Source organism: Ctenopharyngodon idella, chromosome 15 (assembly GCF_019924925.1).
Source record: "Ctenopharyngodon idella isolate HZGC_01 chromosome 15, HZGC01, whole genome shotgun sequence".
Classification (NCBI taxonomy): domain Eukaryota; kingdom Metazoa; phylum Chordata; class Actinopteri; order Cypriniformes; family Xenocyprididae; genus Ctenopharyngodon; species Ctenopharyngodon idella.
This window is the reverse complement of record NC_067234.1, coordinates 4,181,284-4,200,393: the sequence shown is the minus strand read 5'-3', so window position 1 is coordinate 4,200,393 and position 19,110 is coordinate 4,181,284. Positions and strand designations below refer to the sequence as shown.

General features: G+C 35.8%; 1 protein-coding gene across 1 annotated transcript; it reads right to left on the bottom strand.

Annotated features, from left to right (window-relative positions):
* Nucleotides 1–1,386: 1,386 nt before the first annotated feature.
* Nucleotides 1,387–19,110, bottom strand: LOC127496293 (protein sel-1 homolog 3). The gene is made up of 23 exons (XM_051864147.1): nt 18,890–19,110; nt 18,301–18,796; nt 18,000–18,126; nt 17,316–17,437; nt 17,116–17,231; nt 16,147–16,211; nt 15,932–16,064; nt 15,654–15,783; nt 15,410–15,553; nt 13,472–13,671; nt 13,136–13,315; nt 12,051–12,170; nt 11,313–11,453; nt 11,030–11,092; nt 8,132–8,305; nt 7,188–7,315; nt 6,727–6,810; nt 6,478–6,568; nt 6,308–6,392; nt 4,839–4,948; nt 3,698–3,825; nt 3,476–3,578; nt 1,387–3,164 (listed from the first exon to the last, which is right to left on the bottom strand). Exons 1-23 carry the CDS (start codon nt 18,938–18,940, stop codon nt 3,021–3,023), a joined length of 3,135 nt encoding a protein of 1,044 aa, XP_051720107.1. The 5' UTR covers nt 18,941–19,110; the 3' UTR covers nt 1,387–3,020.

Genomic DNA, 19,110 nt, shown 5'->3' with positions numbered 1-19,110 from the left:
ACAGCATTTATTTAAAATAAAAATCTTTTGTAGCTTTTATAAATGTATTTACTATCAATTTTGATCAATTAAAAAAAAAAAATCTTACTGACCCCAAAATTTTTAACATTAGTGTACTTCTGAACAACTACTAACTATTAGAAACATAAAATAAACTGGTAACATTTTACAATAAGATTTCATTACTTAAAATTAGTTACCTAATTTAGTTATGATCTAAGAATGAACAATACTTATACAGCATTATTAATCTTAGTTACTTAACATGTACTAAGATTAACAAATGCTGTAGAAGTATTGGTCATTATTAGTTCAGGTTTACTAGTGTGGTTACCTAATTTTAACAAATAGAACCTTACCTTACTGTAAAGTGTATCTTTTTTTAAATAAACCTTTGGAAAATATAAGGTGTATTAAATACTGTGCAAAGCAACAGTTTGTAATACAAAATAATATAATAAAAAAGTAAATATTTAGTTTGAATTCCTGAAATGGGTGAAAAACGTTTTTGAAAGACAAAGCACCTCCTTTCACTTAAATTTAAGAGTTGCAAGCACCATTTTGTACCCCATTTGTGGAAAGTGCCAAATATCACATGCTCCTTTGGTGCCTTTTAAAGTCAAAAACATCATCTAAAGTTCAGCAATTATATATAAAAGCCAGTCAGGGAGAAAGACAGCGCAGAGGCAATTTTTCACAATGATTGAGGGCTTTAAAACATGTTTCTTTAGCTGTTACATTGATTGAATCGTGTGCCGAGTCCAACGTATTCCCTGAAGTTTATAAAAACCTATTTAATAAAATATCTTTACATTATGTAGCCTATATTGTGAATTAGCACATGAAATGCATAAATTATGACGAGACATGCTTCCAGAATGAGGGTCTCCCACTGAAAGCATGGCATTATTTTCAAGTAAGCGCAGTAAGATTATGGTCCCCTGATGATTCAGCACTTGACACAGTGTGGTGCACTCCCTCTCACTGGGGATTAGTCAGCTTTTGGTGTTGTTTTTAATTAACCGTGAGCTGCGGTGTGTGTTCCCGGGGCCCTGGTGTGGCACTGGGCACATCACAGCTTGCTGCACACCTGCTGTTTGCATCAGAAGCCTGGGGAGTCCTCGCACTCTTTCATTACACACAGGCAGAGTGGCCCCGCTGGGACACCATACCTCCATGAGGGGGAAAAATGAGTTTGCCTTGAGAGTTGAGACACCAAAGTGGTACAGTCAGAAGAAATTACGTGTCAGAAACAAGCCAACAAGTTCAACGGGAATTAAACTTAAAAATATTACTTTATTGAGAAAAATTATTTTACTTGTCATGTTTTAAAAAAGACAAAAAAAAACCCTGATGATTTAAGTGACAAAAATGAGGCAGAAAATGTAACTTTTTAAAAAAGTACTTTAATCACATCATATCCACTAGTTTATTTAAAAAGTCTGTTTTACTTAAAAAGTTTTATTAAGTCAGCCTGAATAGAGATTTTAAACAGCTTTGCGTAGTTAAATGTGCTTCTTTTAAAAATATTTTTTTTTTTTTTGTGCTGTCAAATTGATTAATGGCGATTAATCGCATCTAACATAAAAGTTTGTGTGTGTGTGTGTGTGTGTGTGTGCGTGCATGTATGTACACACATTTACAAACTTGTGTTAGATGTGATTAATCATGATTAATCGTGATTAATCACAATTAATCACATCTAACAAAAGTTTGTGTGCATGTACACACCTATTTACAAACTTTTGTTAGATGCGATTAATCGTGATTAATCACATCTAACAAAAGTTTGTGCACGTGTATGTATACACATATTTACAAACTTATGTTAGATGTGATTAATCACGATTAATTGCGACTAATCACGATTAATCACATTTAACAAAAGTTTGTGCGCATGTATACTCATTTAAAAACTTTTATATTAGATGCGTTTAATCACATCTAACAAAAGTTTGTTTGTGCATGTATATACCTATTTACAAACTTTTGTTAGATGTGATTAATCGTTTAATCGCGATTAATCACATCTAATATAAGTTTGTAAATGCGTATACATGCACACAAACTTTTGTTAGATGCGATTAATCCTGATTATTCGTGATTAATTGCATCTAACAAGTTTGTAAATGTGTATACATACATGCGCACACATATACACACACAAACTTTTATGTTAGACGCGATTAATTACGATTAATCGATTTGACAGCACACAAAAAAAAAACAGGATAACTTGACATTTCTTTAAAAAAAGAAGGGCATTAACTGCACACTACTGTGCAATAAAAAAAATAGAGCTGTCAAATCAATTAATCACGATTAATCGCATCTAACAAAAGTCTGTGCGCGCGCGGCATGTATACACATATTTACAAACTTTTATATTAGATATGATTGATCACGATTAATCGCGATTAATCGCATCTAGTATAAAAGTTTGTAAATATGTGTATACAAGCACATAAACTTTTGTTAGATGCGATTAATCATGATTAATCGCATCTAGCATAAAAGTTTTTTTCGGGTGTGCATGTATACACATATTTGCAAACTTATGTTAGATGTGATTAATCGCGATTAATCAATATGACAGCTCAAATTTTTGCCTCAATGACACAAAACGAGGATTTAACACTTTACTTGAAGCCTTTATGTATAATGCATTATAAAGGCACTCATAATGTATCTTTTCATAAATAATTGTAACCAAAGTTAAAATGCATTATAATATTTACAGATTTCTTGTTACATCTAAAATTGGTTGTCATGTTTTAATGCATTATACTTTCTAAAGGTGTAAAAGTGAATAGACAAATATTATAACTGTGTAAGACCATACAATGCATTAGAAGGCATAATTAATGCATTAAAATAATTTTAATGCATTATATATAAAGACTTTAAGTAAAGTGTTACCAATTATTCCTATTACAAAGCAAAGGTTAACAAGTGCTTTGTATGGAGGAAATCCACTGAGAATAATGGAAGAATAATAAAATGTTATCTAGTAGTTTCCGTTAGGATTCTTCCTCTTCCTCCCCCTGGGTTTGGCTGGAAGCAGATGTTTGGGATGTTTGGTGGAGTGGTGTTGTCCTCCATTTAAAGAGTCCGAATGCAAAAGACAGAGTTCCTATTGCTGCTGCTGAAACTGTGGCAATGAGCTACAGGAACAGAGACGGATAGTGTAAACATCTACTTGTGAAAATGAGTCCCTTATTATTAGACAATCTAAGAGATGAATCATTATGATGTTAACACAGTAACATCCCCATGAGGTGATCATGCAATTATACACTATTAAACAAATTAAACAACGAGGAGCTCATCCAGGCTGTTTCTTTCTTTTCTTTTTTTTTGTTGTTGAGTGACTGATTTGCGTTTTAAATACACTAAATTGTCATGCGACAGTATGCTTTTGGACCAGTACACAGTAAGTCAACATTTGTACTTTGACGTCAAAAAATACACATACCTTCATAGTAGTATCCTGATGTACTTGGAAAGATCGTAGGTGTGCGCTGAACAGTGCCAGTGTGCATGGCAGGTATGCATCGGTGATATTCGTCTCTCTGCATCTACGGAAAAGACAGAAAATAAGACGTACTGTAATAGTTTGTTAGAACGGTACAGTTGAGTCGTTTGAAGTGAACAATGGCAGTCTGAATGTTTTACCATGATTGTGATGTTGTCTTACCTTTGGTACAGAGTGATGAGAAGCTTCTGTCTGTCTGTTAAGTGAAGGTGTAGCAAATTAAGCTCAGAAAGAACACTGAACGGCAGAGACTCTCCGTTTTGGACAAGCAGGCCAAGATTATACCAACCCTGAGGAGACAGAAATGTGAATATGGAAATATGAATAATGAGAAAACAAACCCCCCCCCAAAAAAACACCACCATCACAAAACAAAATAATTAATTAAAAAAAGAGAAAAACTAACAATAAAATAAATAAAATTCCTGTTAGAACATATAACTAAATAATATAGTTTGATTAAATGATAGCTGATTAAAACAAACTAATAATAAAACAAATACTTGATAGAATAAATAAATAAAAATAAATACAGCTTGTTAGAAAAATAATAATAATGTATCTGTTCAAATGAGCAAATTAATAAATATAGCTTGTTATTATAACAAACATAAATATAGCCTAAAAAACTAAAAAAAAAAAAAAAAAAAAAAAAAACGAATATATGTTTAAAAAAATAAATCAAGCTTGTTAGAATAAAATAAATATTTCTGTTAATTAAATAAATAAAAAAATAAATACTTCTGTTAGAATAAATATAGCTTGATAAATCAAACAAATATAGCTGTTAGAATACATAAAATAAATATTTATGTTCGAATAAATAAATAAAATTTGTTAGAACAAACAAATAAAATATTGCTTGTTAGAATAAAAATAAATATTTCTGTTAGACTAAAAATGAATATTTCGGTTAGAATAAAAATAAATATTTCTGTTAGACTAAAAGAATAAAAATAAATATTTCTGTTAGACTAAAAGAATAAAAATAAATATTTCTGTTAGACTAAAAGAATAAAAATAAATATTTCTGTTAGAATAAAAATAAATATTTCTGTTAGACTAAAAGAATAAAAATAAATATTTCTGAATGAATCTTTAGCAGTAGCAGAAAGCAGTATGAAATCAATAAAAATGTATCAGATCAAACAAACATCATTTCGTAGTACGAACAAACAAACAAACCAATAAAGTGAGTAAGCTTATCTTTTTTCCAAATAATGACTTAAGATTATTCACATATATTCACAAATAACTACATTTCCTGATCATTCAAGGTTAAAACATTTGCTGACACTGGTACCTGTGGTTCGTTTTTGAGAGCTGCTTTCTTGTACATCTCTGCAGCATCAGAAACCTCTTTTCTGCCCAAAGCCTGTTCACCATACAACAGATCTCCCATTCTGATCAAAGCTGAGAGGGAAACAAACATCCATCACCGCATGCAGACACTGAAGCTTAAGCTACAGGGAGCATGAGAAAGAGCACATGTACTGGCGCACTGACGCAAGACATCAAGTCAGACCTCAGCTGCCCTCAGTTCACTGTAAAGACACATGACTGCCGCCATGAATCCCATACTAAATTACATTCTTTTTATCTTATACTGCAGGGGTTGTCAATCTTGTCAGATCTAATATAAAGCAGGGCCATAACCACACGGACAAGGATGACAAACAGTTAAAGAAGTTACATTTAAAGGTATAATTCACCCAAAACTGAAAATTCTGTCATCATTTACTCACCCTCAAGTAGTTCCAAACCTGTATGAATTTCTTTCATCTGCTGAACTCAAAGGAAGATATTTGGAACCATTGACTACCATAGTATTTATTTTTCCTCCTATGGTAGTCAATGGGGGGTGAGATCTGTTTGGTTACTGACATTCTTCCAAATATCTTCCTTTGTGTACAGCAGAACAAAGAAATTCATACAGGTTTAGAACTACTTGAGGGTGACTAAATGATGACAGAATTTTTGGGTGAACTATCGCTTTAAGGCTGGTCGACCTCAGTGGTCTAACAGTGCTTGTCAATGTCAAAATTATTGAGACAGCCAATCAGATAAAAGAAGGCGGGGGCTTCCTGTTCACCGAAGACAAGTGCGAACTCCAACACGACACTTTTTTTTTTTTCAGTGAAAGATGCAAGTAGCTAAACATTTAATACTTTGGCAACTGTTTGTTTACGATAGATATGTTCAACGACCCACAGTAATATACAGTGATGCAAATCAATTTTCTCAAATATTTTCAATGCAAAATGGTGAAAGTACATTAAAAAAAGTTAACATTTACAGGATCCATGTCATTCATAACTGAATGTGACGAGACAAGAAACATTTTGTGTTTTTGATATATTACACATACAAATAAGAGTGAATGTGTGCATATGTTTAAATAAAATATTATTTAAACGGATTACTTCACAACAAGGCTACACTTAGACCTAGAAGTTATTTTACCGTTCTTATTACTGGTTCTTTTTTCCTTAAATCCCTTTTAATTCTTTAATTATTTCATTTTTTTTTTTTTTACATAAAAAGACCCCCGTCCCAAGACATGATTATGGCCTTTATATAAAGGATCAGACTCTATATAATTACTTTGTCATAACATAAAAATATGTATTTTAAAAAATTAAATAAGCAATAATACTTTCCATGAAATTTTGGTATGGTTTATAATTCACACACACACACACACACACACATATATATATTATATAAATAAATAAATAATGCAGCAATCAATCTTAAATTTGTTAAAATTACCATAAGGAGCTGGAACTTGAGCCTGTATTGACATATTATAATATCTTAACATGCAATGAGTCACCAGTGCTGGATCCAAAGAGCCCTATAAAAGATATAAAACATCTATCAAAGCCAATCGAGTGAATATGTTCATCTGCATCTAAAGCAAGTGTTTAGAACGGACTCACTGAGTTGAGTTCACAGAGGTACGCCACATTAAACTGAGCAGCTTCAAATCCGCTCTCTGCTGCACTGAGATAATAAATCAAAGACATGATCCTGCAACAATACAAGAGAGAGAGAGACAATAGAAAGTAGTAAACAATAGAAAGTAGCCTTTGCAACATCCTTTTCTAATGTAAATGAAATCTAAAAGCATACTCGTATTGTAATTTAATATTATAAATTAATATCTGCACTCAAACAAAAAGGTTTACCAGTCTCCTTTGAAATAGGCATTCAGCCCGTTCCTCAAGACTGTTCCCAGATATCCATTCTGTTCAGATGCCCATTTAACCCAACTAAAGTCCAAAGAGAAAGGAGGAAAAAAATCCTATCAAGTCACCTTTACTTTTATAGCGCTTTATACAATACAGATTGTTTTAAAGCAGCTTTATAGTGATCAACAGGAAAGAATGATTCAATGATGCAAACAGAGTTCAATTCGAATGCAAAGGCAAAATGTCAACTAGAAATAGTTTAGTGGTACATGCCACATAAGAAAGAATGAATCTCTTTAACCACTAGGGGATTATGGGTAGCAGAGGCATCATGCCCATTCACACTGAGTGAACACATGCGCACTCAGCCAATTTTAATAAGTTGCAGGAAGGGTTGATAAAGCTTGGGTCTATATCTACAATAATAATGATATATAATATTATTTTGAGTCACATACAGAACAGCCTCCGCTGGGCGTCGAGCAACTTGGCCGGGGATCCCATGAATCCAAATATCAGCCAATTCAATGCCACCATTTAAGAGTCCTCTCTGGGCTGACTTTAAGTAGTACTTATATGCCTTAAACTGATGAAAAAGCAAAATTATAGTTATAGAGAAACAATATCACAAGTCTTTGTTTCATCAGTATAATGGGTTTGAAGGGTTAGTTCACCCAAAAATGAAAATTCTGTCATTAATTACTCACCCTCATGTCGTTCTACACCCGTAAGAACTTCAATCATCTTCGGAACACAAATTAAGATATTTTCGATTAAATCTGATGGCTCAGTGAGGCCTGGAATTCACAGCAATGACATTTCCTCTCTCAAGATCCATAAAGGTACTAAAAACATATTTAAAACAGTTCATGTGGGTTCAGTGGTTCTACCTTAATATTATAAAGCGACGAGAATACTTTTCAAAACACTGCTTCGGAGCTATGCGAATCGAATCAGTGACTCGGAGCGCCAAAGTCACATGATTTCAGCAGTTTAGCCGTTTGATAGGAGATCCGAGTCACTGATTTGATTCGTAAAGTTCCGAAGCAGTGTTTTGAAATCGGCCCATCACTATATTGTTGAAAAGTCGTTATTTTGTTTTTTTGGCGCACAAAAAGTATTCTCGTCACTTTATAATATTAAGGTAGAACTACTGAACTCGCATGAACTGATTTAAATATGTTTTTAGTACCTTTATGGATCTTGAGAGAGGAAATGTCATTGCTGTGAATGCAGGCCTCACTGAGCCATCGGATTTAATCAAAAATATCTTAATTTGTGTTCTGAAGATGACTGAAGGTCTTACGGGTATAGAACAACATAAGGGCGAGTAATAAATGACATTATTTTCATTTTTGGGTGAACTAACCCTTTCAAAGCACATCAGCGTGTGATTATTTACCTGGTCGGCAGGTTCTCCAGGATAAAGACCCTGGGAATAGAAAACTCCCAAATTCATGGCAGCATCAGGGTGACCTTTGGCATCAGCTTCTTCCCACAGATGTACCGCCTTCTCATAATCCTTCTCATACTGCTCAAAGTACCAGCCTAGAGCTGTGAGAGCGGGAACAGACCCCTGCAGGATGTAAAATCACTTACAGGTTGTCTATTGAGTGACATACAGTCAATATGTCAGTAAAAAAAAACAAAGAAATACATAAGCATCCATTACATTTAGTAACATAAACAGTGTGCATAAACTAATCAAACTATGTTTTTTTTTTTTTAAAGCCAAAATACTGGTAGTTCATTATGATATAATTAACTATATATACAGTGGCAAGAAAAAGTATGTGAACCACTTGCAGAATCTGTTGAAAATGTGAATAATTTTAACAAAATAAGAGAGATCATACAAAATGCATGTTATTTTTTATTTAGTACTGTCCTGAGTAAGATATTTTACATAAAAGATGCTTACATATAATCCATAAGACAAAAAAAATAGCTGAATTTATTAAATTGACCCAGTTCAAAAGTTTGTGAACCATTAATTCTTAATACTGTGTGTGGTTACCTGGATGATCTACGGCTGTTTTTTTGTTGTGTGATGGTTGTTCATGAGTCCCTTGTTTGTCCTGAGCAGTTAAACTGAGCTCTGTTCTTCAGAAAAAATCTCCAGGTCCCAAAAATTCTTCAGTTTTCCACCATCTTTTGCATATTTGAACCCTTTACAACAGTGACTGAATGATTTTGAGATCCATCTTTTCACATGGAGGACAATTGAGGGACTCAAACACAACTATTAAAAAAGGCTAAAAAATGCTTGAAAACTGAAGAATCTGCAGGACCTGGAGATTTTTTCTGAAGAACAGAGCTCCGTTTAACTGCTCAGGACAAAACAAGGGACTCATGAACAACCATCACAAAACAAAAAAACAGTCGTAGACCATCCAGGTAACCACACACAGTATTAAGAATCAGTGGTTTACATACTTATGAATGGGGTTATTTTAATAAATTCAGCTATTTTTTTTGTCTTATGGATTATATGTAAACATCTTTTATGTAAAATATCTTACTCAGGACAGTACTAAATAAAAAATAAAATGCATTTTGTATTATCTCCCTTATTTTGTTAAAATTATTAATATTTTCACAGATTCTGCAAGTGGTTCACATACTTTTTCTTGCCACTGTGTGTATATATATATATATATATATATAGTGTCAGTTGTGTAGCTGTCTATGAATGGACAGAAAGCTCTCAGATTTCATCAAAAAGATCTTCATTTGTGTTCCAAAGATGAACGAAAGTGTTACGGGTAGGAACAACATGAGGGTGAGTAATTAATGACAGAATTTTCATATTTGGGTGAACTATCCCTTTAAGACACTTAAAGGGTTAGTTCACCCAAAAATAAAAATAATGTCATTAATTACTCACCCTCATGCCGTTCCACACCTGTAAGACCTTCGTTCATCTTCGGAACACAAATGAAGATATTTTTGTTGAAATCCGATGGCTCAGTGAGGTCTGCATAGCCAGCAATGACATTTCCTCTCTCAAGATCCATTAATGTACTAAAAACATATTTAAATCAGTTCATGTGAGTACAGTGGTTCAATATTAATATTATAAAGCGACGAGAATATTTTTGGTGCGCCAAAAAAACAAAATATCGACTTATTATAGTGATGGCCGATTTCAAAACACTGCTTCAGGAAGCTTCGGAGCGTTATGAATCAGCGTGTCGAATCAGGGGTTCGGAACACCAGAGTCACGTGATTTCAGCAGTTTAGTGGTTTGATGCGCGATCCGAATCAAGATTCGATACACTGATTCATAACGCTCCGAAGCTTCATGAAGCAGTGTTTTGAAATCGGCCATCACTATAATAAGTCGTTATTTTGTTTTTTTGGCGCACCAAAAATATTCTCGTCGCTTTATAATATTAATATTGAACCACTGTACTCACATGAACTGATTTAAGTATGTTTTTAGTACATTAATGGATCTTGAGAGAGGAAATGTCATTGCTGGCTATGCAGGCCTCACTGAGCCATCGGATTTCAACAAAAATATTTTAATTTGCGTTCCGAAGATTAACGAAGGTCTTACGGGTGTGGAACAGCATGAGGGTGAGTAAAAAATGACACATCCAAGCTTTATAACGGCAGTGAATGGGAAACAACGAGTATGAAGCTGAAGAAAGTGCTTCCATCTAAAGCAAAACGTACTCCACGCAGCTCTGGGGGGTTAATAAAGGCCGAAGTGTTTGTGTAAGAAAAATATCCATATTTAACAAGTTATAAAGTAAAATAGCTTCTGCCAGACCGCCTTCCATATTCAAGTTAGGAAGAAAGCAGAACTGACGCAACGTTTTCGTAAATTGGATAGGGAAGGCGTAGGACGTAGCATAAGCGTTTTGAACTGCGAGAGGCGTTACGCTTTCTTCATAAGTGGAATATGGAAGGTGGTCTGGCAGAAGCTAGATATTTTAGTTTTTAACTGGTTAAATATGGATATTTTTCTTACGCAAACGTATCGCTTCACTTCAGAAGGCCTTTATTAACCCCCCAGAGCCATGTGGAATACGTTTATAATGGATTGATGTAACGTTAATTTCTTGAGATTCATTCACTGCCATTATAAAGCTCAGATGAGTCAGGATATTTGTTAATATAACTCCGATTGTGTTCATCAGAAATAAGAAAGTCAAATACACCTAGGATGGCTTGAGGGTGAGTAAAGCTTGTGCTAATTTTCATTTTAAAGTGAACTAATCCTTCAACATAGTGGCTAAGTTTATGCAACTGGCCCCAGTCTAAACAAATATATGACACCAGCAACAAATACCTGTTCTATTGCTTTCTTCAGGAATGTAACGCCTTTCTGAACATCTTTTGGAACTCCTTGACCCTGTTAATACAAGAACATTATGATATTTAGTAGCCTAACGCTTGATTTAGCTTTCTCTTCAGCAGTATTGACTTCAAATGCTTTGCAAGACTGCCCTCTGCTGGCCAAATCAGATATTCTTTATGAAACATCATTCTGAAACATTAGATTCTGAACAAATACTTTATGATTCAGGTTTGCATACAAGATCGGAAATAGAAAAGATATAAAGGTCACTGACCGTAAGGAGCACAATGGCGTAGTCGTACATGGACACGGGGTCATTGAGTTTGATGGCTCCTCTTTCATAGTGTTTCACTGCTGTCTGGATGTCTGGAGACACACCTTGCTGACCCCAGAACAACATACGACCCATTGCTTGCTGAATAAATAAATAAATAGAAACTTTTTTCAGCAAGGATGTATTAACTTGAAATAAGTATAAAGGATGTATTAAAAGTGAAATTATAATGTTAAGATTTATATTTTAAATACCAAATAAATCAAAGAATCATTTTCAACAAAAATATTAAGCAGCACAACTGTTTTAAACTGATAACAATAAGTGTTTCATGAGCATCAAATCAGCATCATTTCTTAAGAATCATGTGACACTGAAGACTGGAGTAATGATGCTGAAAATTCCGCTTTGCCATCACAGGATTAAATTACATTTTAAAATATATTCAAATAAAAAATTTGTTATTCTAAATTCTAATAATATTTCACAATATTACTGTTCTTACTGTAGATTTTGGTCAAATAAATGCAGCCTTGGTGAGCATAAAAGGCTTTTCAAAAAATAAAAAAATCTCAAACTTTTGAACAAAGACAAACAATGGAATCCAACTTTAAAGACTATAAGAGTGAGTGTTGTCATTTTCATGTCCAAACATGCTCGCAGTACAGCGGAAAAACATCAAAATGGAAGACTAAGATTCTGTGCATTGTATTATTTGTTGGATGTGAATTGTAGTACCTCAGCTTCAGCCACTCCACTTCGTGCCTGCAGCTTTAGCCAGTAAAATAGATCGTCATTTTCATTGGTTTGGGCCTTCAGGGTCTCTTCATCATTTAAACGTATTAACTCAACAAACGTCTACAGAGAAGATGAAATGTTATTTAGAAAGCCATTGAAATTGCCTTGCACAGTGTAAAGGAGCATACGGACTACTACTGGACTTACTGTAAACATGTAAGGACTTTTGGAAACACTTTATAAAGTGTAACCAGATTTTTAAATTAATCTAATTTCATAATGAGCTTACATAAGTATTACAGAAGATGTCTTTATACAAATTTGTACTGGATAAGACATTTTCAATGATTTGGTGTGTCTCACAGCCTCATTTTTATCTGTTAAAATCAATTTGAATACAACTTAATTTATCCCCCATGAAACTGGATAAAATTTATGGAGCCCTTAAGGGAAAATGGTGAAGAAAAAAAAAATTATATATTATATATATGAGACTGGTTGAGTACAGATTGTCTAAGTGCATAGTACGTCATTTGGGACACAACTATTGTGTTCACTCACAAAAGTATTGTGTTCTCTCGCAAATCCGTAGCATTCCACCGAAAAACATTACGTTCTTTCAGCAGTATTGCGTTCCACTAAGAACTATTGCGTTATCTCACAAAAAAAACAGAAACACTGTACCTCTCACCTCATATTATTTCCACCACAGAACACAAACTCATTAAAATAATATATTTTAATCCCATCTACTTTTTATTACCATCACAAGGTCCCTTTAGGGGCTCCGTAGAAATTTGAGACTTGTTATACATAAAAGTTTTTTAACTGGGCTTTACAAAAAAAGGTTACACTTTATTTTAAGGTGACGTTGTTACATTGTACTTACTCAAATAAGTACTGAGTAATATTAATTAACTACATGTACTTACTATAGAGTTACAGTTGGGGTTAGGGTTTGGTTTAGGGTTAGTTACTTGTAATTATGCATAATTTACTGTTATTACTATAGTATGTACATGTAGTAACGTGTAACTATGTCACCTTAAAATAAAGTGTTACCCTTACTTAAAAAGGTTCCTTACTTGCTGTGGGGTGGGTTTCTTCTGATCCATGCTGGTTTGTCTCGCAATATTGATGTAATAAGCATAGGAAAGGTCACGGTCAGGGGTCACCTCCAGGTCACCAACATGGTGCATGTGCCCTAAACGCAAGAGCGCCAATCTCCAGTCCTTCTGAGCTGCCAACAGGGACAACAGCCAAGCCTGCAGTGCCACAGATCAGGTTCCATTGGCTAATTCTCATTCACATTTTGTTGTATTATACTGCAATGCTAATTGTTCACAAAGATCATATTACAATTACAAATGTAAGATTAATACTCGAGTGACCTGATCACCTCATAACCCCAAAACACACACCTTGTACGGCTGTCTCTTGACTCCGATTCCACTGCTGTAGAGCACAGAGGACAGATGTAGTGCTCTATAGTCTCCTAAGCAGCCAGAATGCAGCAGGAAAGGCATCATCCTGGTTATAACCTCCACACTGTGAGCTGTACTGATCTTACGGAGGACTAGAGCATACAACATCCTGCCCACTGCTGTAGCATTCACCCCGCCTACAATAGAGGAAAACAATAAAAGCACAAAAGTACAAAGAAACATGCCCGTCTATGCAAAAATCACTGAAATATCAACCCACTCCTCAATGTCCTTTAGCCTACATAATCATCAGACAATCTCTTCTGAGTGAAGTGTAAAGCAGCAAGATGCGTGACATAAGAGTAGATAGCGGTGGTGGTGGTGGTGGTGGTGGTGGTGGTGGTGGGGGCATTTTGCAGGTGTTGGATGTGAATCTTCTCCATCCTCTAGGGCAGTGGTTCTAAAACCTGTCCTGGGGAGCCCCCACCACTGCACATTCTGTATGTCTCCATCATAAGACACACCCAATTCTACTCTTGCAGTCTCTACTAATTAGCTGATGATTTGAATCAGGTGTGTTAGATGAGGGAAAAAAAAAAAAAAAAGGTGTTGAGCAGTGGTGGGAGGTACCCAGGACAGGTTTGAGAACCACCAATCTAGGGATGCTGCCTGTCTGTCAGGAAGCTGGTAATCCACTGACAGATGGAGGAGGAGGGCACAGAGAGCTGAGTTAATTTGGGCAGGAAAAGGTTTGGGATGATAGTGTTGAAGGCCAAGCTGAAGTCCACAAACAGGATCCTCACATAAGTCCCTGGTTTGTCCAGATGTTGCAGTATGTATTGTGGTCCCATGGTGACTGCATCATCCACAGATCTGTTTGCCTGATAAGCAAACTGAAGGTGGTCTAGCAAGGGTCTAGTGATGTCCTTCAGGTGGGCCAACACCAGTATCTCAAAATTACTTATACACCGATCAGGTTTGCTCCTCAAACCATTCCTGAACCATTTCTGCTTTGTGGCAAGGCACATTATCCTGCTGAAAGAGGCCACAGCCACCAGGGAATACCGTTTCCATGAAAGGGTGTACATGGTCTGTAACAATGCTTAGGTAGGTGGTACATGTCAAAGTAACATCCACATGGATGGCAGGACCCAAGGTTTCCCAGTAGAACATTGCCCAAAACATCACACTGCCTCCGCCGGCTTGCCTTCTTCCCATAGTGCATCCTGGTGCCATGTTTTCCCCAGGTAAGTGACACACAAACACCCAGCCATCCACGTGATGTAAAAGAAAACATGATTCATCAGACCAGGCCACCTTCTTCCATTGCTCCCTGGTCCAGTTCTGATGCTCACATACCCACTGTTGGCTCTTTTGGCGGTGGACAGGGGTCAGCATGGGCACCCTGACTGGTCTGCGGCTATGCAGCCCCATACGCAACAAACTGCGATGCACTGTGTATTCTGACACCTTTCTATCAGAACCAGCATTAACTTCTTGAGCAATTTGAGCTACAGTAGCTCGTCTGTTGGATCGGAACACACAGGCCAGCCTTCGCTCCCCACGTGCATCACTGAGCCTTGATCACCCATGACCCTGTCGTCGGTTCACCACCGTTCCTTCCTTGGACCAATTTTGATAGATACTGACCACTGCAGACCGGGAACACCCCACAAGAGCTGCAGTTCTGGAGATGCTCTGACCCAGTTGTCTAGCCATCACAATTTGTTCCTTGTTAAACTCAAATCCTTACGCTTTCCCATTTTTTCTGCTTCTAACACATCAACTTTGAGGACAAAATGTTCACTTGCTGCCTAATATATCCCACCCACTAACAGAGATAATCAGTGTTATTCGCTTCACCTGTCAGTGCTCATAATGTTATGCCTGATCGATGTATAAGACTTGCATAATAAATAATATAAATAATCTTACCATATTTCTGTGACAGTAGTTTGGTCAACTGTGCAACTTGGCGTCTGTAAGGATTTGTTTGAGATTCGAAGAACATAGATTGCTCTGTTGAGTTCACTGTACTGTGATTCAGCAGCAGCTCTGTGTATGTGTCCAAACAGCTGTCTGGATGTGAACATACATACAAACATACATAACTGTAGATAAATGACAAAAATACATATTTTAACTCTAGCGCTAGCTAGTGGACATCTGTGGTACTTACCTGATAGTCTCTTTAAAGTGAGAGAGTGACTTGACACAGAGAGGAAAAGCTCGGATTTGAAATTTTGACAAGACTGGAACCATCCAGTTATATTCACCTTTGATATTACATGAGGAAGGTGAATCTCATCCTGTGAAGATATATAAAACATTACTGTGCTTAATCCAGGGAATCAGCATGATATTAGAGCAATTTCAAGGGAATGCAACAACTGTTAAAACTGTATACTTTCAATGCCACATAAGTCTTTAAATAGTATAAAAATGGTCATATTCTACCGTGTCAGCTGGGAGCCCCTGTGTGCGATAGAATGTAGTCGGTCCATAATATCCTTCAATCCCCCGTATGAATTTACCTCCACCAAGCACAAAATAGCCATGCGTGTCATCCAACATGACGTTTATGCCAAATCTGCACAAAACACCAGATTTTTTTTTTTCTATAGCAACTACTGTGAAACTTAAATATTACTGCTTTAAATGAAGAGTCTTACATATGCTCATCAGCTTTCATAACAAATTTCTGCTGTCCGTCAGTACATGCAATAGAAAGTTTTGCCTATACAGGAGAGGAAAATGTGAGAATATAAATTTTAAATATGAAAGAACAGAAGCAGTTTGCACTACAATAGTGAGCCAAACTACAGTAGGGAGGTGTACAAATGTTAATGTAATTGACCATTATATATAACAGTTAAATAAGTTAAAAAAAAAAGTGTGTGTGTGTATATATATATATAAGGGCTGCACAACGATTAATCGTGATTAATCGTTTGCAAAATAAAAGTCTGTGTTTACGTAATATATATGTGTGTTCTGTGTATAATAATTATGTATATATAAATACACGCACATACATGTATAAATTTAAGAAATATATGCATGTATAAATAAACATATATATTTATATATATTTATATTATATAGATATAAATATTTTATATATAAATATATATGTTTATTTATACATGCATATATTTCTTAAATTTATACATGTATGTGCGTGTATTTATATATACATAATTATTATACACAGAACACACACATATTACGTAAACACAGACTTGTATTTTGCAAACGATTAATCGTTGCGCAGCCCTAATATATATATATTAGTATTTTGGAAAAAAAAAAAAAAAAAAAAAAGGACTATTACTATATGTCTTAAAACATGATTTTTTCCCCTCAGATACATAAGATAAGATATAAGAATAAGATGTTTCGTTTTTATTTTTCAGGTAGACTATCCATTTAGATTTACAAATGCTTTTAGGCTCCAACTTCACTGCCCACCATGGTTGTGTATGCACTTTTATTCATTTGCTGACCAAGGTATATTTACAATAAACTATTTTCAAAACTCCCTAATTTAAGGAACCACACCTGCCCCTTTTGTGCCACCAACTAAGATCATTCAGTACTATGTGATCATCACACATTTATGCATCAAGTCATGATCTCACCATTCGTCCCAGAATCTCCAGGTTGATACGACACCACTGATGAAGAGGAACCTTAAACGATGAAAGAAACGCTGATGAGTGCCCGGCATCTCCATGCACCTGGATGTGAATCTTACCTGAACGAATCAGACAGAAGTAAATTAGGTAACTGATCGAAACCAGAAATGAGTGAGAATGGTCTGAGATTGTTACAGTCTTACCAGTGTCAGTGAGGAACAAGGTAGGGGTGGCATAATTATTTTTCACATCAATGTGGTGCAGCAGTCCACATAAATGGTTACTGCAAGGTTTTGTCAACAAAACCCAGAAAGAAACGGCACACCTAAAGAGTCAGAATCATCAATAACTCAGTTATTCTGCGAATTAAAGCAACACTCCACTTTTTTTGAAAATAGGCTCATTTTCCAACTCCCCTAGAGTTAAACAGTTGAGTTTTACCGTTTTCGAATCCATTCAGCCGATCTCCGGGTCTGGCGGTACCACTTTTAGCATAGCTTAGCATAGTTCATTGAATCTGATTAGACCGTTAGCATCTCACTCAAAAATGACCAAAGAGTTTCGATATTTTTCCTATTTAAAACTTGACTCTTCTGTAGTTACATCGTGTACTAAAACCGACGGAAAATGAAAAGTTGCAATTTTCTAGGCTGATATGGCTAGGAACTATATGTTCAAAACATATTCAATGAACTATGCTAAGCTATGCTAAAAGTGGTACCGCCAGACCCGGAGATCGGCTGAATGAATTTGAAAACGGTAAAACTCAACTGTTTAACTCTAGGGGAGTTGGAAAATGAGACTATTTTCAAAAAAAGTGGAGTGTTCCTTTAAATGAGTAAACTTAAGCCTGGTTGCCAAATAAGTAGAAATACACAAGCTCTCACCAGGGGTAATAGATGGATTTGATTCTCAGCCCTTCCAAAACTTCATTTCTGAATGGCTGGAGGGTTTTGATGATGCCATAAAGCTCACCAGTAGAGGCATACAATGTGGAAAGAAAAGATGTCACCTCTTAAGGGTAAAGAAAAGAGATAAAGATAGTGTGAAAAGATACATTAACATGCACTTTTAACGGTTAAACTTGCAAATAAAAATACTAAAAAATTAAATTATTGTGCCATTGATGTATTTCGTGTTGCTTAAGTGTATAATATAATATCATACTATAATATAATATAATAATACCATTTTCTTCTGCGCACTGTGGCATGCCATCTCTCCTGACTCTCCAGAGAAGGTCTGTGTCCCAGTTGGTACAAAGCAGGTGTTGTTTGAAGGGTCGACTCAGTGGTGAGTGAATATCGAGGGGAACCGTGACACTGGCTAGAGAAAACCTGCCCGGCCCGATGGATTCACCAGGGCCGATCCAGCCACGCAATAAACAGCTGAGAACCCAGTCAGAACTGCGTACTATCCAATCGGGTCGGTACACAAGCCAGTCAGGAAAACTCACGATCATCACTCGGGTTCTGACACGTCCGGGCTCGCAGGTCCAGTATTTGTGAAAAACAACTGAGGTAGATCCAGTATCGAAAGAAACCAGAACCTGAACGTGTACTTCGGACGACTCATAACAGGTGTACTGAACGCGTAAAGGACAATTGGAGACTGGCGCGTCAGGTGCGTCGAGGAAAGCCACATTACCTGTGCTGGATCGGCTCAGACAGCCAGTTAAAAGCATCTGATTATAAACAAATAAACAAAAGACACATTTAATTAAGGATGCAAGCTATAGGTCTACCTCTAATTTGCATCTGAATAGTACTGTACTTACAGAAACAATGACATGCAAACACAACCAACAAAAACTCAAATCTCCCATCATTTGTCTTCAAAAACCAGCAACTACCAGAAGATTTGGATTAAAGGAAACAACTTCTATCTAATTAAAATGAAAACACAGACTCATATTGTTGCGTTATTTGGCTGCGGTTGTCATATCCGCGTCAACGACTGTTGCACTGCACGATTTCATGTAATCAAATGCCAAAGCAG